The sequence below is a fragment of the Marmota flaviventris genome, chromosome 7 (genome assembly GCF_047511675.1).
Source record: "Marmota flaviventris isolate mMarFla1 chromosome 7, mMarFla1.hap1, whole genome shotgun sequence".
NCBI lineage: Eukaryota > Metazoa > Chordata > Mammalia > Rodentia > Sciuridae > Marmota > Marmota flaviventris.
This window is the reverse complement of record NC_092504.1, coordinates 35,823,149-35,845,508: the sequence shown is the minus strand read 5'-3', so window position 1 is coordinate 35,845,508 and position 22,360 is coordinate 35,823,149. Positions and strand designations below refer to the sequence as shown.

General features: G+C 35.3%; 1 protein-coding gene across 1 annotated transcript; it reads left to right on the top strand.

Annotated features, from left to right (window-relative positions):
* Positions 1-48: 48 nt before the first annotated feature.
* Positions 49-22,061, top strand: Yipf7 (Yip1 domain family member 7). The gene is made up of 3 exons (XM_027935895.2): positions 49-409; positions 15,626-15,742; positions 21,875-22,061. Exons 1-3 carry the CDS (start codon positions 399-401, stop codon positions 22,059-22,061), a joined length of 315 nt encoding a protein of 104 aa, XP_027791696.2. The 5' UTR covers positions 49-398.
* Positions 22,062-22,360: the final 299 nt, after the last annotated feature.

Here is a 22,360-nt window from a genome sequence, read left to right as displayed (position 1 = left end):
GACGTCAGTGCGTCTCTGCGCTGAGAAGGGAAGAGGTCACGTGAGTGAAAGCCAATCCTCTTTTTGAGTACTGGGGCGCCAGGGCACTGTAGTAGACGTTGCCTTGCGGTGTGCAGTAAGCCCAGTGCCGGTTGTCTCTCTTCTTCCCCACGACGGCCCCCGGCCCCCGGCCCCCGTGGAGTCTGACCTTTTAGGTCCCCGAGCCACCTCGGGAATTCCAGATGGACGATCACTCTAGAGCTCGCTGGTGGGGAGTGGTGGAGCTGCTGAGGCACCAGGAGCCCGAGTCCCGAGCCTGATGTGCGGGTCTCTTCAGCCCTCCCTAGGTGTCGTTGAGGACCCCAGGTTTAGGTCGTGGAACCTAAAGATGCTAATTTGGGGAACTTGCTTCCTACCTAATGGCAGAATGGTAATGGGAATTTTAAAATCTGGAAGTCGAACTGTATTTCCTGAGTAGTCATTTATTGCACTAATATTCTGAGAGGAAACAGGCTGATTGCAATGGTGAATCTAGGAAAGTTTTGGCAAGCAGTGAAAGTGGAGAAAGATCCCACTGTCTCCATTATCTTCAAGTTGCCGCTTCATCAGTTGTTTACCTTACATGGAGCACAGGGCTTTGGAGAAGGCAGAATGGGGGACAAAGAGCTGATGAGACCTGCAGGGTATCATGACTGTCTCCCAGTATTTCTCTTGGGTTTTTCTGTAAGTATCCAGAGTTTGGTGCAAATAAGAAAGATAACAGGTGTGTTCACCATTGTGATTCACCATTCACTTGGAAACTCACCATTGTTATTGAAATCTTCAATATTGTTTACGAAACTTTCCCCCCCTTAATTTGGGGGAAATTAAGGCTTTTAGGATCAAAATGTTCTTACAGCCTGTTTGCTCACGAAACTATTGAGTTAAAAGTGGTTCTTGGGCTGGAGTTGTGGCTCAGTGGCAGAGCGCTTGCCTTGCACATGTGAGGCACTGGGTTAAATTCTCAGCACCATGTAAAAACAAATAAGCAAAATAAAGATATTGTGTCCATCCTTTACTTAAAAAAAAAGAGAGAGTGGTTCTGGACACAGGACTAATTCTGTTGATAGAAATAACTATCTTGAAATGCATTGAGCATAATACTTTGTCAATGTTGCCCTGACTTTAATGATTTGAATATTATCCTGTCAAAAAGGAAGCTTAACACCAGTTAATGTGATAAGCACAGGTTTTAAATAGTAACATACTACTGCAATAGGAAACACAGTCCAGAGTGAACAAAATGCACTCTGGACAGAGATGACTGTACATTTTAAAGGAATCTGAGGTACAACTGGACTTGAGCAGAGTCAATGGAGTGGAAAGTAATAAAAGAGTGTGAGGGAGGTCCATGGAAAACCCATCTGGGTTTGTTAACTGGTGGTAATATTTTAAAATTCTAACCTAATGCTTGCCACTTGCCCCGTTTTAATCAAAAGGATCATACCCTGAGTTGAATCTCATTTTTTCTTCCTCTGTATGATCCAAGTGTCTTTTTTTCTGCGGGGGTTGGGGGGTAGTACTACTGGAACTTGACCTATGAGATACATTCCCAGTCCTATTTTGTATTTTGTTTATAGAGACAAGGTCTCACTGAATTGCTTAAAGCCTCTCTTTTGCTGAGGCTGACTTTTAACTCCTGATCCTCCTGCCTGGGCCTCCTAAATCGGAGTGCCTGGCTGATTCAGTGTCTTTAATTCCACATCTGTTTCTCACCTACATTTACTTGGTATTTCCATAAGTATTAGTCTCACACTTTTAGCACTGCAGTATCTTACAAAGCTAACATGTCCAGCCTACAACTGAAAAATAGATTCATTAGAAAAATACTGAGCACCACCATGTCAAATAATGTACTGGTTGAGGAAACTCAGAGAAATTTAGCAAATTGTTTGAAAATGTATAATGGGTGCTGTGGTTTTGATATGGTTTAATGTGTCCTCGAAAGATTCATATTCCAGAAGCTTTGTTTGTAATATAACAGTATTGAAATGGTGGGATCTTTAATAAGAGTTGATTAGACCATGGGGCATCACCTTCAGAATGGATTAATGTAGTTATCCCAAGAATGGATTAGTTGCCATGAGTACAGTTTATTGTAAAAGAGCAAATCTGTTTCCTGCTTACTCACACATGACCTTTCTTGAATGCACTCCTGCAGTGTGATGTTAGCCACAAAGGTCTGACTAAAAGCCCTTGTCAGCACTTCCTCTTATACCTCAAGAACTGTGAGTTAAGTAAACCTCTTTTACTTAGAAAGTACTCAGCCTTAGGTAATTCATTATTGCAACACAAAATGGACTGATACAATAGGTAAATGGGAAAATCTACATTTGAATCCAGATTGTTAGAAATCAAGGCTCATCTCTCTGAAATATTTTTAGCAGCGCACGTTTATTTTTCTGAGAATCTTCTGTGCATTGAAAGATAAGTAGTTGCCCATCCCCAGGAAAATAACTGGAGCCTAATCGTGTAGAGGGATTGACAAGAGCATCATCACATTTTCTCTATTCCTAGCCCTATTTTAGAGGGCTTACAGAGCCCTCTAGTGTAGGCATCTTATTATTTCCGTTGCACAGATAGCTAAGAAAAATGTGGCCCAGGCATTTTAAATAACTGGATAATCACACAGTGATAAAGCAGGACTATGAACCCAAGCAGTTTGGCTCTAGAACCTACATCCTAGACCATTCCATTAGTTTCCATTCTGTTGAGCAAGGAAACAAATGGGTACAATCATAAGACATTGACTAAGAGTTGACAGAGAATCATGGTCAAAATTGAGGCCTGTGATATTTTGAGGCAAGGATTTCTGAAGAACTCATTTAATTTTTCTTTTTTTTAATACTGTGGGTTGAACTAAAGGGCTCTCAACCACTGTGCCATATTTCCAGCCCTATCTTTTGTATTTAATTTAGAGACAGGATTTCACTGAGTTGTTTAGTGCCTCGCTTTTGGTGAGGCTTTGAATTCATGATCCCCCTGCCTTAGCCTCCCAAGCCTCTGGAATTATAGGCATGTGCCATCATGCTGGCTTCATTTAATTTTAAAAATCATAAATCATGGCCCATTTCACCCAAAGAACCGATGTATATTAGGGAGAGATTCCATTCTTATATAATCAATGCAAAACTTTTTTTTATTTATGTTTTTATACAATAATGATGTTTTTGCTGGGACTGTCATAACAAAATACCACAAACTGAGTGGCTCAAATAACAAGTATATTTTCTCATGGTTCCAGAGGCTGGAAATACAAGGTGAAGGTGTCTGCACAGTTGGTGTCTTCTGAAACCTCTTTTCTTGGCTTGTAGCTCTCCACTTTTATGCTGTGTCCTCACATGGTCTTCCCTCTATATGTTTCTGTGCCCTAACTTCCTCTTCTCATGAGGACACCAGTCATATTTGATTAGGGCCAATGTCAATGCCCACATTTTAACTTAATTACCTCTTCAAAGACCGCCATCGTCAAACAGTCATATTCTGAGGTACTACAGGCTCAGGCTTCAACATATGCACCTTAGCACTGGAAACACAATTTAGCCCATAACAAAGGGAATGATAAATTAAAACATATAAATGACAATTTTATGACTACTAATTTCTGTTTCAAGATTATTGGTATTGTGGAGCATCTCTAGCTCTAGCAATACCATTGAGTTTTTACAATAACATCACTATAGTTGTTAAAAGCATGTAACAATCTCAAGGCATATTCGTGCAGTGTTAAAGGATCGCTGGTGCTTCTATTACACACATAAAATGGTGCCATCATGTGTCTACAGTGTAAATTACAACTTAGAATTCATTTTTTTTAAAGCTGGTTTTTAAATTTTCTATTGTTTTCTTTTAGGTTTTTCTTTTTTTTAATTTTGAAAATATATTGGGATTTTTCCAACTGTTTTATATCACAAATAGAAAGTATTTGGTGAAGAGGAGGAGAAAATAACTTGAATTTTATATGGAAAACAGAGTCATTCTATGAAGAACCTTAGAATTACAACATCATCCTGTGCAGAAGCCATTTGGGGAAGCTTTCTTTGACATTGTATAAAATTTATTTAATAAGAAAATGAAGTGATGAAAAAGAGAAAAAAAGGATTTTCTATTTTAATAATCTAGGTGAGACACAGCAAAGTTCTGGATAAATCAATGACTTAAAAAATGAGAAGTGGAAATTAATAGACATTTTGAAGACAAATAACAAGGTTAATTTGATATGGAAAGAGGGAGGAGTCCAGGAAAACTGAATTTTTCTTTTAGCATTGATAGATTGGATAATAGCATTGCTATTTAACAGAATGTAAAATTTAAATATTCACATTAATATCCAGTAAGGGGAAAAGTGCAGGGCTACAGTTTGGGAAGCCATCTGTAAAAAGATAACAAAAACTGTGATGTTGGGTGACTTTTTGAAGTCAGAGCATAGAAAATTAAATTTTTGATAGGAGAGAAAGTCAACATACTCCATAGTATCCTTTTGTGAAATGGAAGATTATATGGGTATACATTTACATTTTTCAAAATTTTCCTCTAAGCATCTATACTTGGGTTCTCCAGAGAAATATAATCAACAGCCACTTTATTATTCAAGCCATTTTATACACCATTGCTAGAGTAAAGTTCCTAAAGCAGAAGCGTAAATGTATTATATTTCTTGATTACACTGGGTTCTCATACATTCAGGACTCATTTATATAAGATATAGATACACACACATATATATATCCATATAGACAGATATTGAAAATGAAAATTTTAAGTAAGTGGCTCACACAGTATTAGAGCCAGCAAATACAAGGTTTATAGCCCAGGCTGATAGGCTGAAAATTCAGATAAGAGTTGATGTTGTATCTTAAATCCAAAATCTGCAGGGAAATTCAGGCAGGATGTCTATTTTGTGATGCTGAGGCAGAATTCCTTCTTAATCTCTTTCACAGGACTTATAGTAGTCAAGGAGAAGAAACCAGGCTGCACCTCCAATAATTTGCTTACAGATATTTTCAGCTGAATACCCAAGTTCAATGCACTCAATAGAACACAATTCAGCTAAATTTTCTGCCACTTAATAGCACTGATTTGATGATCTTTTCTCCAGTTTCTAATAACATGCTCCTCACTTTGGCCTGACATCACCAGAAGCATCTTTACATTTTTGCAACAATTCTCTTCCTGACAATGTGTATTATCTAAGATGACAGAAACTTTCTCTACACCTCTCCTCTTTCTGAACCCTCCCGCAACAGACTCCTTTGACATCTAATTTTCTACCAACAATCTCTAGGAAAAGCTAAACATTTTCTTTTCTGTAACTCAAAACTCTTACAGTCTCTCCGTGTTACCTAATTCTAAAGAAACTTCCACATTTTCAGATATTTGTTATTTCCTTCCTGTTACCAAAATCCATATTAGTTTTCTGGGTTTGTCATAACAAAATGAAGGTTTAACTAACATAAATTTATTGACTCACGAGTTCTGGAGGCTGGAAGTCTGTAATCAAGGTTTCAGCAATGTTAGTTCTTTCTGAGAATGGGCAGGGAGAGTTTGTTCCATTCCTCTCCACTATCTGTTGGTGATTTGCTGGAAATCTTTGGCATTCCTTGGCTTGTAGCTGCATCACTCCAATCTCTGCCTTCATCGCATGGTATGTTTCCAGTGTCAGTCACCACCATCTTTTCCTCTCTGCATGGCTGTGTCCAAAATTTCTCTTTTCATAATAACATCAATAATATTGGGTTAGGACTAATCATAATGGCCTCATTTTAACTTGGTTACCTCTGTAAAAGTCCTATATACACATAAGTCACATTCTGGAGTACTGGGGATTATGATTTTATCATTTCATTTGGGAGAGACATAACTCATTGCATAAAATTAATGAAGAGCTGACCTCCAGCCCAGCTAATGTCAACAACCTTCTCTATAAATCTTGATAGTGGTTAATAACCTGAATGGACCTCATCTTTCTGAAATTGAAAAATGAATCAAACCAAGAATTTGCATTGAAATCTATAGTGATTTGTGAACTTATCTTAAAATTAATCTTAGTCCAAAGAATTTTTAATAGGAACCACTTTTAAAGTATTTAGGTTCAAGTGAAAATATTACAAGCCCACAAATATCAATAAAAACTTGTGGTACATCTTTTTCAGATAACCACAGAAATATATCTTGCCCAACATGCTCTCTGCATAACCTGACCACACACCCACCATATTAGTTTTCTGTTGTTATGGAACTAACTGCCATGGATATAGTACCTAATAGACTACAAATTAGTAGGGAAAAGTCCAGCATGGCTCAGCTGGATTCTCTGCATAGTATTCCATAAGGCTGAATTCCAGGATATGGACCTTTTTAAATCTACTTCCAGGTTCATTTGGGTTGCTGGCTGCTATAGTTTGAATATGATTTTTTGTCCTCCAAGGGTCCATTGTGGTTAAAGGCTTGTTCCCTGTGGTGGTGCTATTGGGAGGAGGTACAACCTTTGGTAGGTACAGCCTCATGGACCTCCAGGTCTTCAGGAGGTTGTCCTTGAAAGGGATAGGGACTCGGAATCATATCTCTTTCTTTTTTTCCTCGCTTGAGATATAATGACCTGCTTGCTCCTGTACACACTCCCACCATTGTTATCTACTGTGATGTGATGTACCATCGCCATAAGATGAGCTGATGCAGGTGTCATGCACTTGAAACTCCCAACCCATGAACTAAGTAAACATTTTCTCTTTACTAAGTTTATTGCCTTGGGTATTTTGTTGTAGTGGGGAAAAAAAAAAAACCTAACTAAAACCCTGGCAGAATTCCATTCCATTGGAAACAGTGATTCCCATTTCCTTGTTGGCTATCTGTTGGGAGGAGCTCTCATGTCCTAAAGGCTATCCATATTCCTTGATACATAGTCCTCTCCATCTTCAAGCCAACTATGGAACATCAAATGTCCTTTGTGCTTTGTATCTCTGACTTCTTCCTCTGTCTCTAACCAGAGAAAACTCTGCTTTAAAAAAACTTGCATATTAGGTTAAAGTCAATTGACTAGTGATGTTAATTTTATCCTCTTTGCTAAGATGATACACATTAATTGTAAGTGACCAGGTCTTCAGATGATTCCCATCATCAGCCTGTGAGCTACCATGGATTTTTCCAAGCTTGGGCAAGTTAAATAACTTACCCACATTCATACATATAGCTTATAGCAAAATGGCATTTAAACACTGTCTTGCAAATTTCAAAATTAATTCATTGAACAGTTATTTAAACTTCTAATTTGAGTTTTAAAGGATGAGTCTCATGTTCAGTCTGAACATGAAATGGGGGATGGTATTCCACATGGAAGTTCCTATGTAAGCAAATGCATAACATGTGCAGGGCACGGCAGACTCTTCTAGATTACAAGAAGTTTTGCAAGAAATGAAGTTGGAAAACGAATTAGGAGATGGCCATGTGAATAGGAGCTTGGATTTCATGTTGCTAGTAACCGTACCCACTGCAAGGTTAAAGAGATTTTAAGCAGGAAGCAGCAGAGTAAATTTATGTTTCATGTAGATCATTTTAAAAGCTGCCTGGTGACAAGAAATAAACTAGTTCCAAGATATAACAATGACAGCCAACACAGGGACAGTGATAGTGCAGCTAAAGAACTGAATTTAATTAGAAGGTAAAATTAAACTGCCTTTAAAAGGATATGGAGTGTCAAAGAGGCAGTTACCAAACATACAAAGGCATAGGAAAATAAAAAAGAGGCTCTCCTAGTTCACGTGTTAAATGTAACAACTAGCCTCTGATTTCTATTCATGACAGCCATCAGCTATTGTCTAAAAAAGTAAGTAGTACTAGAAGATAAGAGGCAGAATTGTGTTTTGTTTTCTACTTTTGAGACTCCTGTGGCAGTTAGGTGAAGATTAATTCAACCACTTTCTAGCTTCATGAGATATTATTCTAAAACCAAAATCTAGAATACATCATGCTAAGAGAAATAAGCCTTATTTAGAAAGTCAATAGTCATATATTTTCTCTTATATGTGTAAGCTAGAGATAAAACAGAAAAAGGAGAGATCTCATGAAAATAGAAGGGAGACCAGTAAAGTAGAGGGTGGAGATTAGGGAAAGGGAGAAGAGGAGAGAAAGAACAGGTACAAGGAATGAAATAGTACAAATCATTCTGTGTGGAGGTAAGAATACATCATTCTGAAGTTACTGTAATATTAAATTGCAATTCATCAGTAAAAATATTTTAAAAGACCAAAGGTGATTATTCACATATTCTTCAGTGACTCTTATGATTCTTAAATTTAGCAATAATTGAAAGTTCTTTCTTTTGATGTTTGGGGTGTGCAAAACCTATTTGATGCTCCAGTTTAATGAAATGCTTTCCATTCACCATATTACACACTGGTGACTAAGCTATTCTTTTCATGAATCAGATAACTTACATAAACCCACAACAATGCCAGACAATGGATGTGCTTTTTGGATGGTCATATATTTGGAAACAAATGTCTTCACTAATAAACCTCTCAAAGCTCTATTTTCTTCAGGAAGCTATGTCAGGGAACATGTATATTTCACTAAAGATTAGTACTTCATTGGAACTTTTGATGAATTTTTGCTAATATTTAATTTTATATGGATTTTAATACATGTTTGATTCTGGCCAAATCCTTAGCTAGAATGGCCCCCAAAGTGGCAAGAATGGAATTCCCATAAAGAGAGTACCCCCAAACTATTCCCAGATAGGGGCCAGTCGAGATTCCAAAGAAAGAAACACTATACTCCAGGATGATCACTTCAAAGCATTTATTAGAAAACTTATTGCAGAGTGCAGCATATCCTTGGTTGGACATTGAGAAGGGATGCTCTGACTAGGTGTTCCCAAGGAGAGGTATTTTTGTTTGGAGTTTATAAGAGGGATTAAGGATTTGGCTCAGGACTGGAGCTATTTTGCTATGTTTTGGACAATAACCTAACTGGCCTTTATCAATGCCTGGGAATGTTCAGGGATTGGGTTTAAGCCTGATGGAGAAAGCATGTAGCTGGCTGGTGACAGAGTGATCAACACACTCTATGTTTCTCAGTAAGGACAAGAGCAAAAGCAAGGGGACCTTGGGGAACACTGCAATGTGTGATTTTTATCCGATAATCCCTTGGCTCTGCCTAACTATATTTTAGTGTATTCCTATATTTATGTACTTAAAAATAAATGCTGTAAAGAGAATGGGAGAGGGGAGGGAGGATGGAAGGGAAAAGGAGGAGGGAGAGAAGGAGGAATCATGAACTGAAATCAATTTCCATGTATATATGATTTTCTTGGGATGAACCCAACTACTATGTATGACCATAAACTTAAAAAAAATGTATGTTGTAACCAATTGAAATGTTGTGTTTTTAGTTTTTTTTTTTTTTTTTTTTTTTTTTTCAAATTCTGGGAGAAAGTATCAGTTCTCACAGCCAATGAAAACAAGCTTTTCTGAGATGAGGATTTAGATCTACTACTGGTACTAAGGAATAAGTCATTCTGATCCAAACCACATGGCTCTTAGACAATGTCAGCAATGTTCTCCAAAGGAAACACAGTGCTGGCAGGAAATGATAAGGCAAGTTGGATGTTGAGTAGTAACAAATATCCATTACTAGGATAAAAGGACTCATAAGTAGTCTTGGAGAATACATTTTTAAGTTCTCAAATGCCAAGGAATATGAATCTTTATTTCTTGAGGGAATTACTTTTCTTGTGGCTTCATTTGTCTTATTAAAAAATTACTTTAAGGGCTGGGAGCGTAACTCAGTGATATAGTGCTTGCCTAGCAAGTGTGAGGTACTGTGTTCACTCCCCAGCACTGAAATAAACAAAAACAAACAAAAAAGTTCCCCTAAATCTCTTTAGCATATACTTCTTACAGGTTTTACTTTTTCGCTTCTCTGACATGTTTTGCTTTTTATGTGAATCATTATTTATATAATGCTGTTTAATTTTTCTTCTTCTATTTCCTCTAATTTATATTATTAGTTTTAGACTTATTCAACACCTCACATTAGTATTAATTTACGTGAAAGTGAGCTACCCCTGGGAGCATCATTTCCCTTAGGCTTATGTTTTCCTTGTCAGTTGTAAAACTTACTTATTTTTTATCCCATGAAGGGAATTGTCACATCTGAATAAATAATATCAGAAATAAACATTTATAAATTGTACTAAGAATGTGAGGAAAATAAATGTCAAAAAAAACCCTGGAGGCTTTATGCAAAAGAAATACTGTAGCTTGCCTTCCATTTCACCATGTAATACAATGTTTTTGCAGAAATGTTGGCAGCACATGAACAGCTTTGCTTCACAAGTAAGTCTCCCATCAAAAGCTTCTGCCAGGGCCTGGATTGTGGTAAAGAGCTTGCCTATCATGTGTGAGGCATTGGTTTTGATCCCCGGAACCACATAAAAATAAACAAATAAAATAAAGGAAGATATTATGTTCGCCTACAACTAAAAAATATATGTGTTAAAAAAAAAAAAAAAAGCTTCCACCAGGGTCACAAGAATATAACACTTTTTCCCAGATGCAGTTGTGTTCACCTGTAATTCCAGAGTTGGTGTTCACCTGTAATCCCAGCAACTCTGAAGCCTGAGCATTATGGTTTCAATGTATGGTATTCCCAAAAAAGCTCATGTGTGAGACAATGCAAGAAAGCTGAGAGGTTAAATGATTGGGTTGTGACAGCTCCAAACTAATCAGTGCATAAATCCCTTGTTAGGGATTAACTGGGTTGTAACTATAGGCAGGTAGGGTGTGGCTAATAGAGGTAGGTCAACAGGAGCATTTCTTTGGCTACGTATTTTTCCCTGAAGAGTGGAGTTCGCTCTCTCTGCTTCCTGATGCCATGTCCTGACCAGTTTTACTCCACCACGATCTTCCACCATGATGTTCTGCTTCATCTTGGCCCAGAGCAATGGAGCCAGCTGTCTATGGACTGAGACCTCTGAAACTGAACTCCAAATAAACTTTTCCTCCTATAATTGTCCTGGTCATGTTGTTTTGGTCCCAGCGGGAGAGGGGAGGGGAAGCTGAATAAAACTCTAAGGGAAGATGATCACAGATACTGGGCCAGCTTTGACAACTTAACAAGATCTTGTCACAAAATAAAATAGGATAAGACTGCGGATGTAAATCAGAGGTAGAATGCTTCTGGTAAAATACTTCTGCTTTGATTCCCAACTCCATGTCCTTACAGTAGGGTTGATAGCTGCTCTTCTATTTAGCAAAAGATGAATCTCTGTCATCTCAGGAATTTTCTTCCTTTCATATGAATGGGCTGTTGTTGGCCATGATGGAAAAATCATTTTTCTACTACAAATGCATCATTCTTATCAAGAATTTTCCCCTAGATGCTGATAACAGATTGACCCTTAATCATTAGTTTTTCAGATTTTGGTGTATTTGTCTCTTTCTAAACCCTCGTAGGTTATTTTTCTGGAAATTGTGAGAAAACATTCTAGCTTTGTAGATTTTAAAGCAGATTTTTTTAATTAAATAAAATTAAATTATATTTAAAATTTTTGTTTCTCTGAAAATTTTTGTTTCTCTATACACTTCTTTCCAGGGAGTGAAAATATAAAGACTACAAAGCAGAGAGTTTTCCTTGAAAGAGCACCCTTATATCAAGACACTTGAAATTAAAGCTGTAAGCTAAGTAGTTGTGTTTCTCATACTTAAAGGAAATAGAGCTGTTGTTTTATCAAATAGAATATGAAATAGAGTCAATCTGTTATTAAAATCTAGAAGAAAATTATTGATAAGAATGATGCATTTGCAGTAGGAAAAATGTTTTTTCCATCATGGCCAACAACAGCCCATGCATACTAACAATAATATTGAAATATGTACTCTATCTTACTGTTTTCCTCAATCTACCATAACCACTTTCACTCACTGATAAGAATAAAATTAAAATCGGACTTGAAATACCTTGAAAAAATTGTAATAATGATAAAACCCCAAAGATTATGAAGTAACAATATTGTAATATTGAAACAAAAAGATATAACAGAGCATTGAGAAAGATTTTTTTGCCCTTAATTGCTAAAGAAAATATAGCCAAGCCATTTGTTCATCTTTACTGAGTGGTACCTAGTGGATTTAGTCAATATCATAAATAATATCTAGGTAATAAAGGGCTTTCTTAACCTTTTATATTTCTAGAGAGAGGAGAGAAAAGGAAAATGTGTTTCTGAGTAGAACTTGGTGATCTTTATACAGGTGAGAATTTTGATATTCATATTCAGTCTTTTTGGTCATCCAGAAATCCAAAATAATTGCTTAAATAAATAAAATAATCAATTGATGACACCATGAATATATATAAATTTCATCTAAACTCTGTCTTTCATCAAATGTTTTAGTCAACTTTTTTGCTACTATTACCAAAAGACCTAATAAGAACAATTCTAGAGGAGGAATAATTTATTTGGGGGCTCACAGTTTGAGAGGTCTTAGTCCATAGATGGCCAACTCCACTCCTTGAAGCTAGAGGCAAGAGCATCATGATGGAAATGTGTGGCAGAGGAACAGGGGACATGGCACCAGGAAGCAAAGACAGACACTCTGCTGACCAGATATGAAACATATGCTTCAAACCCATGTCCCCATTGACCCACTTCATCGAGACACACCCTACTTGCTTTCAGTTACACTTAGTTAATCCTTATCAGGGGATTGACACATTGATCAGGTTAATGCTCTCATAACCCATCATTTCATCTCTAAACTTTCTTGCATCATCTCACAGATGAGCTTTTGGGGGACACCTAAATCATAACACCTGTAACAATCTGATGATCCATTCTACAAGGTTATTATAAAATTATTTGGTGTAGTAAAGTGTTGAACTCAGCCTGCTAATTGACTCTTTTACCCACTAGCTGATGGCCTTGTGCAAGTTATTTAATCTCTATTTCTCTTTCTGTAAATGAGATGACAATACCTCTGAAGAGTATTACAAAAACTATAATGACCAAAATCTAAAGTTTATACAACAATGCCTAAGTGGTCATAGTTATTAGTTATAGATATGGTATAATCAATATTAAAATATATATCTTTAAGTACCAGTCTGTTTAGTTTGTAACCAAGCATCAAGAATAGAGTCTGGTGCTCAGTGGTAGGTTAAGGTGTGTGACCCACTGTTACTTGACTGGTGACCTAGAAAAAAGCAGCTCTGTTTAAAGAAATTCAAATTCTAAATGCTTTTAAACAATGTAGAAAAAAAATTACTCTGACATTCTGTCTTGGTTTCTGCTGAGAATTCCTAAATGTCAAATTATCTGCCCTTGAACAAAAAATTTCAGTTACTGGAATTTGGATACATGAGAAGTCCCAAGTTTAAAAAAGGAGAATTAGCATAAAAGACCACCGGAGTACTTGACCTCCACCTATGAGGTTGGTATCAAGTACAAAAAAAAAAAAAAAAAATAGATCCAGATAGAATTGAGAGGATTAGCCAGGTTATCTGAGTCAGAACCAGAAACCTCTTTTGTTAGTGACTCGGTGATATAGAGAGCTAGTTCAGGCAGCTACCTGCTATAGGGAAGAGTTGAAAAGCTTCCAATGCTTAGAGATGTCTTGAAAATGGGATAGAACATGCCTCACATGGAAAACACTGAATCATATTAGTATATTTTTCTTGACCTCTGATGAAGAGTAAGAATCAGGAAAAAAAAAATTAGCCCATAGTAGTCCTTCTGAATGTTATTCACATAAATTGAACATTTTAGGTATAGATAAAATTGAAGTCCTCCCCCATTTTTATTTTGGTTTTTGCTGCATATTATTAGGAACTTTTATCTAGATTGAATATCACAGACTTAGAAGAAGCATTGAGTCTGTTGGTTTCCACGGCTTGCCTCAAAGAAACAACTTCACCCCACACTAGGAAACTGAATCTACTTTTCCACATTATCAAATTTATGTCTGTATGCTGTTTATGGTGTTTGTAAACCCTAAAAAGTGTTATATGATACTGGATATTGGCAGGATTTTTTTTTTTTTTTTGGCTGTAGCATCTGTTGAGAGTGTCAGAGTACAAATTTAGAAACTTTATATATAGCCAGTTCGTCATCTTTTCACCAACTGATTTGCTTTAAATTTATCAAGTAAAGTTACATTTGTTGGAGGATCTTTCCACATAAAATACAGACACCAGATACAAAATAGAGGTATGTGCCTGATATTACTGATCCTTTTAAAAGACTTGGCATTTAAATAAAATATGAAGCTGGGTTATGTAAGATCTCCAATACCACTAGTTAGTACATTACATAAAGATTTGCATGCTGTAAAAACTCAGTATTTTCTCAAATGAAATTACTTTCCATGCTTCATAACAACATGTTTTTATGACTGATATGGTTATAACACAAGAAATTTTAAGTTATTTATATTGTAAGTAGTTAAAAGATTTATTTCTAAGTCCTGATTTTAGTTCATATAATTCATACCTATACTTTTATACACATTCTTAATGAAAATTCTTGATTTATTAAATCAATGTATAAATTGCTGCATCTAATTTTAGAAAAACTTTCTGTATTTTTACTGAACTAAAAAATTTGATATATTTAACAATTGCTACTTGAATTTGTTTTTTTATTAATGAAGCTCTTAAAGTCAATGCTGCTTATGCAATTTCATTTTAAATTTATTATAGGTAGTATTCCATAAATGATTATAATTATATGAATAACTGCTTTTGACTTATAAATTTACTTATTTAAAACAAGAAGTTTATTAAATAAAAATAAAGATTAATATGTTGAGTTGAAGAATCATATCTGTTCAACTAAAAAAGTCTCTAGTCTCTAATTTTTATTTAGAGTTACTATTACTTTCTAACAGCTTCTTTTTCCACCACCTCTTTCTCCTCTTCATTTTTTCTTTTACCTGGTAATTCTGTCCTTGAGATCTAAGTCAAAGTCATGCATTCCTCTTCACTCCAAGAAGTGAGTAGAAACAATGTAGAGAGAATGTAGGAAAAAAAAAATCCATTCCATTACTAGTATTGTGCCTTCCTCCGACTCAGTGAGAAGCCCACGTACAACATCTAAGAATTAGGAAATAGGTTTGTAGAGTTTTGTTTTTACTCTGGAGAAAAGAGAGGCTGCTGGCAAACTGTAAGTCTCTAGGAAAATCAAACTCAGTCTCAATATTATTTTCAGCTATTTACTTTCTGACTTTGGTGTGTGTGTGTGTGTGTATTTTAAGTGAAAAACTGACACTGCTTAAGAGAACACTTTTCAGATGTGTACCGAGTTTTAAGCTTTTTCTCTTAAACTACTAAAAATAGGATATTTGGGGAAGAATGTTAGTTCTTTTAGGCCAACAAAAGTCAATTTAGTCAAAAGTCACAACCTGAAGATATTAAAACTCCAGAAAAAGTAGTTCAAAGTAACACATTTTGTAAATGACTTTCTAGCATTTAGTTCCATAATTCTTTTCACAATACTTAATTTCCTCTTCCAAAGAATACCTTTTGATAGGAATTTGGCCATAATTATATCATCATGTAAGTGTCTCAAAAACTTATGAATTCATGAACTTAAAAAACTCCTCTTATTTTTTAGGATGTCAAACCTGGGACAATTTGACACTGACTTTTACCAATCTAATTATACCATTGATAATCAGGAGCAAAGTTTTAATGATTCTAATGCCTATGGAAATCTTTATGGATCAAGAGAGTAAGTATTTTATATTAAGTCAGTATACACCCATTTTGAGAATTGTTCATATGATAACAAGGGATTTCAAGTAGAAGAATTTCTTTGGGAGAAGACAAGCTTCTCCTTACCATATCTCAGTAAAGTACCCACATTGAAATAATAGGAAAGGGCAGAGAAATTAATCCAATTTTCTGTGAATGCCCCTTTTCACTTGGAATCCATGCCAAGTTAATATCTTCTCTCTCTATTTTTTTCAACTAGCACTTAAGAGGGCACCTGAATGCAAGCACTAGGCAAGTGCTTATTCCTTTTACCTGATCTTTTTCAAGACACTGCTTGCAAAATAGATTTCATCTAATTTAATAAAATTTTAAGTGTTTTACTTTGTGTCTGAAATTAAGACTATTACAAACCAAAGATAAGGGTTTACAATGGAATCCATCGTCTTCCCTCACAAAATTTGAGATTTTATTTTTGGGAGTTGGGTAATTAAATATGCATTTGTAATATACAGATAGTAGAAAAAATGCTATGATGGAATCATCATGAATATATTTCACAATGTATTCATTATTTGAGATAAAATTTGAACTTGAACTGAAAATAAAACAATTATTAAGAATTAAGTATTTGCCTTTACTCATGACAAAGTAATGTATATACAGTGAGGAGCATCTGGTTCAAGTTCTGCCTTTACCATTGGTTGTTCTCATGACATTGGGAAGACTTCTCTGTCTTCATCTGAGACATAAGGACATTACTCATAACAACTTCATGGAATTGTAATAAAAATGATTATGATGATATGTAGGAAAGTGTACATTTAAAAACACAATTTAATTGTTATATAAGTATAGTTTTAAAAAGTAATTAATAAGCCTTAAGTCACTTAAACTTACTGTTTATTTGGTCATATTATTCTTTTCCAATGATGTTTTATGGGTCTGTTAGTGAACTAGGCACTTCAACTTTCATAATAACTAAATTTACCAGGCAAAACTTTCTCTCTTAGGAACAATTATAAGCTTTATAAATTAATTCACTGTATCTTCAAATAACCTTATAAGATAGGTACTACTACTATTCTCATTTTACATATGAGAAACTGGACACACAGAGAAATTAAGAAACTTTCTCAAGGTTACTAATAAGAAATGGGGTTAGGAATGTAAATCCGGTGTTGTTTGATGAGGCCCACAATGATGGTTAACATATGATTTGTTGTATAATGAAGATATATTAGCATAAAATGGTGCTGTTAATAATAATGGTGAGATAGTACTAATAAACTGGACCACTATAGGCAAACTAGGATGTGTGGTGTCCATGCCCGTCCAGAAAATCTAGGCTAAATAACCTCACAACCAAGATTCTTAAAGGCTTTTTAAAACAAACAATAAAAATTACCTTGAAATCTCCAAATGGAAAGACGAAAAGACAGAATAAATATAAGAGGCACTGGGAAGCTCTTCTGTTCAACTCTGCTTGGGGAAATTTGGTCACTGTTTTCATTGACTGATCCATCCTACCCACATAGGCAAATGGATACTACTTTCACAAGCTTCTTCCTAGCCACACTTGCTGAACCATGCTCTAAAGATAGGGAAATGTATTGGGATTTATTTACAACTGTAAAAGTGAAGTATCTGGAATTTTATCTCATTCAGATCCCTGTTCTATGTTGTCTGGCATTAGTCAGGTGACCTTTTATGTCTTACACTTTGGAAAGTAAAGTAACATCATAAATGTACTTGCAGCAAAGAGAGTAGTATTAACTACCATCTACATTTTCAGACTGAAAAAATTAAGTACAACAAAAGACAAAAATTTTATCCTTAAGCAAGAACTTATGGATCACAGCTTTCTCCATCCACCCCATCTGACCCAATTTTCTTTCCCCATTTGATTTTTCATATCAACATTTCCCAGAAGTCAAGATGATAAAGAGATGGAAATTAATGTAACCAAATGAGGGCAGCTCACGATTTTGTTGATTAGGGTAATGGCCTAGCCTGTTTCAGATGCTGTTATGGTTTGAATGTAAGGTATTCTCACCAAAGTTTCTGTGTTAATGCAGAAATGTTCAGAAGTGAAATGATTAGACTACTCTCAGTGACCTAGTCAGTCCATCCTAGTGGACTGGGTGATAACTGCAGGCAGGTCAAGTATGGAGGTTGGTCACTGGGGGTATGCCCTGGAAGGGTTCATCTTCCCTGCTGTCCCATTCTTTCTGTCTGCTTCTAGCAACCATGAAGTAAGTGGCATTCCTCCACTGCCTCACTTGGGTCCAGAGCATGGAGTAGGCACACCATGGATTAAACCCCTGAAACCAGTTGAACATCACAATGGAAGTAGAAACTTTTAATTTGGGAAAAACAAAACCTCTAATAAAGTATGTAGCTAATGATTATGTGAAAAGGCACAGAAAAGTGACACTACACAACAAACATATTTCTAAACACAAAAATTATAACTGAGCTTTCTTATGATGATTTTTAAAATATTTGCATTAGAGGATACATTTTAAGTCATATTGAGTCCAAAACAGGTAAAAATATTTCCTGATTGTGACCACCTAAATACGTTAGTGTAAAGTAAAGATAAGATTTTCAAAGCTAATTGAAGTTTTATGTGAGTATGAGTGGTGAAAGGGGGGATATTGAAAAAATGGTGATTGTTTTATAGCTCAGAGACAGAATTCCTGGTATGGGTATAGTGGAGATTCTTCTGATAGGAAAACACAGGATGGGTAGGATATTGTGGAAATTATTTCAGGTGTTCCAGGGAAACCAAAATGTGTAAAAGCTGAAGGTAACTAGGGTATAAGGGCCACAAACTCAGCTCTCTGCTAATGTCAGTTTCATTGAGGAAGGGACCCCAATCACAGATGCACACTATTCCTGGGTGCAAGGAAGTTATTTAAACTGCATCCAAAAGTCTCAGGAAGCAAAGAGCTTGTAAATGTTTAACTAATGCTTATTACTCACTTTTGGTTTTTTTTTAAACTTTTATTTATTTATTTATTTGTTTGTTTGTGATTTGTTATAATATGTTCATACATATACACGATAAAACAGTATAATTTGACCAGTTTCATTCCCCAGTACCTCCCCTTTCCCTCCACTCTCTCCCCTGATCCCCTTCTTCTATTCTATATTTTTAATTTATTCTAATTAGTTATACTTCACTCATTTCTCATGTATTCAACACTATTCTAAGTCCTCTACTTATTTTTGCTAATTTAGTTCACAACAATGCTATGACTTCTGTTCTATATTCATCTTACAGATGAAAAAAACTGAGGCATAGAATGTGAAGTGGTTTCCTGAGATTATAAAATGGCAATTCAGTCACAAGGAGTTTCAACTCCATAGGTTGGGTTTGCTAAGCCACACATCTTGGTTCAGGAAAAATCCTATGATTGGAAGATGGTTAAAGGCAGAGATGTTAACTCCACAGCCTTAGAAGTAAAATAATGGAAATATGACCAAGAATATTGCTGATTGTTCTAAAGGAGCTTTATAGTCACCTTCTAGTTGTTTCAAGTGGCATTTACAGAAAGAGGAGATGTTTACTAACAAAGATAATGTTTAAATCCTTCAATCCATAGTCCACTTCTTTTGGTCTAATTCAGTAGGAATTTATTTCATCTAGAATAATTTGATGACTTAGAAGTCATCACAGTTTCACTATCTGCCTTTTTATAGTGCTAATAAAAATGCTGTATAATTGAAAACAAAATGATTTTTGGTACACTCTACAAAATCATCACTGCTATGTGGGGTACAGATATGATGTACCTTTAAGGTCTTAAGTATTGAGTGTAGTAATCTGACATTATTTCTAATAGGTTAATCATTCAGTGTTATAGGTAATAACACTGAATGATGTTATAGGTAATACAAAATTTCCAGTCCTATTCTCTCTGTTTTTTTTTTTTTTTTTTTTTTTGTGTGTGTGTGTGTGAAAAGATATAGAAAGCTTAACATATATCACTAAGAATATAAAAGAACTTGCTGGTGTAGCCATTTTGAATTGGCACAACCTAGTAAAATGGATAATACCAGAAAACATGGGACTAAGTAGATTCATAGTATGTGGTTAAAATCATAATTCCTCATAACACTTTCAGGAAAAATGCCTGAAAGACAATTGAGTTATTTATAGAGTGTTTGGGGGTAAAACTATGAACTGTTGATGTGATTCTTTTGGTATCACTTCAGTTTTGTTCATTAAGACGTAATAGTAAATATTATAGTCAATGTTTACGATGTTGAAGTTATAAAACAAAAAAGAATTTTAATTTTTACAGTCATGGAATGTGAACGTGATAATTTTTCTAAATAAATCATTTTGACTTTTCCTCAAAATGGAAAAATTTTAAAATGCTCACTATCTTAAATATGTGGTGGAGAAATTTTAATATTATGCCCCATTATAATAAGGATGAGAGAGACCAAGCTGCTGTTGGAGAAGTTTTACTGGATGAGGGAGCAAAGCAGGATAGAGGAAAGAGGAGGGGACAGGATTTGGCTGGTGATGGGCATATATGTATTTTCTAATGTGTAAAAATGTGTTTTTCCCTTTTGTGGGAGACACTGGGTTAAAATAGCTACCCATGTTGAGTCCCTCCATTCACAGAGCTTGTTCTACAGGTAGTAACTGTGGAAGTTATACTTCCTCTAACCTAGTTGGCAATGCCTGAGCATGATTCATGGTGAAGCCAGGCAAGTATGTCAATGAAAATCTTATTTAGATACATCATTGGGTCATTTTTCTTTGCCCTTTGTATTTTTCTAGAAAGGCATACATTAAAAAAGATACACTAGGGCAATTTTACTCATCAGTTTGTCATTTGTTTTACTGGTACTTTTGATAGTTTACCTACTCTATTAGAAAGAGGGGTGGGGGGATTACTAAATGAAAACTATAGTAATCAGCCTATACTGTGGGAAGTTCAAAAGGTTCCTTACCCTTAATGAGCTACAGTTGAGTTCGTGAATTATTAAATGTGTGTCTCTCCATCTCTATGGCTTTATTTGCTAAAATAGTTATTTTATTGATCAAGTTTATACACATAAAAGATTTAAGTGTGTTATTCTTATACTTTATATTAAGATTAATGTCAGAAGGAAATATTCAAAAGCCATTCTGTAAATATTTTAGCATGAGCAGATCACAGTGGGTCACAAAGTTCAAATTTTTGGACCTTATCTTTAGCATAGGCAAAAGACCTTAGGTAAAAAAACTTAAACGTGTTAATGGGAAATATTTTATACTTCATCCCCTGGTAAAAGCTATACACCTATACAAAATTCACCAATAACTTTACCACTCTTTCTTTTCCTTTCTTCCTTTCTCTAGTTCTAGTAAGACATTATTTACAAAGGTCAATATTTTCCCACTTCCTCACAAACTGTAAAAATAAATAAATAAATAAAACAAAACCATGTTCAGAAAGGAATTGAAATATGATGTCCTGGAAAAACTAAATTACTCATTTCAAAAAAGAAACTAAAGCAAGCTGTAGGATACATTCATTGATTAGTAATATTTTTCTGGGAATGGCCAGAACTGGACAGCGCATTCCATTATGGATAGTAGGTAGTTCATGTATTTATTATTCCTTTGAATTTGACTATACTACTAAAATTGTGGTTCTCACTTGTTATTTCTACAGATTTGTAAGGGCTTCACAATTGGTGATTGCATCCTCTTGTGAGCAAAGCACCATCTAGAAAGCTTCCATGAAGTGCATTCAGCACCTGCAAAGCTTTGGCATGATACTGAGAGAGTCATTTTGTATCCATAAGCCTCTATTTCCTTTCCTATGAGATGGGATTACAAATACAGTTTTAACCATACAAAGTTTTAATTCAGAAAATATAAGGGGCAGTGCCCAGCACATTGTACATGCTCAATTAAAATTGGTAGGTATAGCTCATTCTTCTACAAGTCTTTTTAAGGCCAGTTAATTATTTTGTGGGATTTTAAAAATTACAGTTAAATTTGAAGTAGGCTACTTTACTTATAAGTAAATATTCATAAAAGCTAAGTGAATTCATAAAAGGAAAATTTATATGTCCCCTCTTGATTTGTCATGATATCCTTTCATTACATGTATAAATATCAGTATTTTCCCTTTTTTAGACAGCAAGCCAGTAAGCAGCCTCAGCCTGACCCTCTTGTTCCTCCAGAGATGCTCATGCCGTCAGGTTATGCAGGACAATTTTTTCAGCCAGGATCCAACTTGGATTATTATTCACAATCTCCTTACATTGACAGTTTTGATGAAGAGCCTCCTTTGCTAGAAGATAAGTTAAGGAAGTGTTATTAATGTGTGCACAGCTCGAAGAATAATAGCAATAATCAGCACTTAATGTGTGCTGTCAGCATGCTGCGTACAGTGTTTATGTATAATTGTTTCAGCATAACAAGAGCCTGCCAAACCAACACATGGAAATCATTGAAAATCTGTTGCATGTTTGTGTAGAGAAATTTGGTAGTAGATATGCGCTATTATTATGATATGGCTGTAGTTATTAATGTTTATTCACTCTTTCTTAAATTTTGACTCTCTCAGCAAAGACAGCTTTTGACAAAAGTACTAATACCAAAGCAACCACCCTTCCTGCC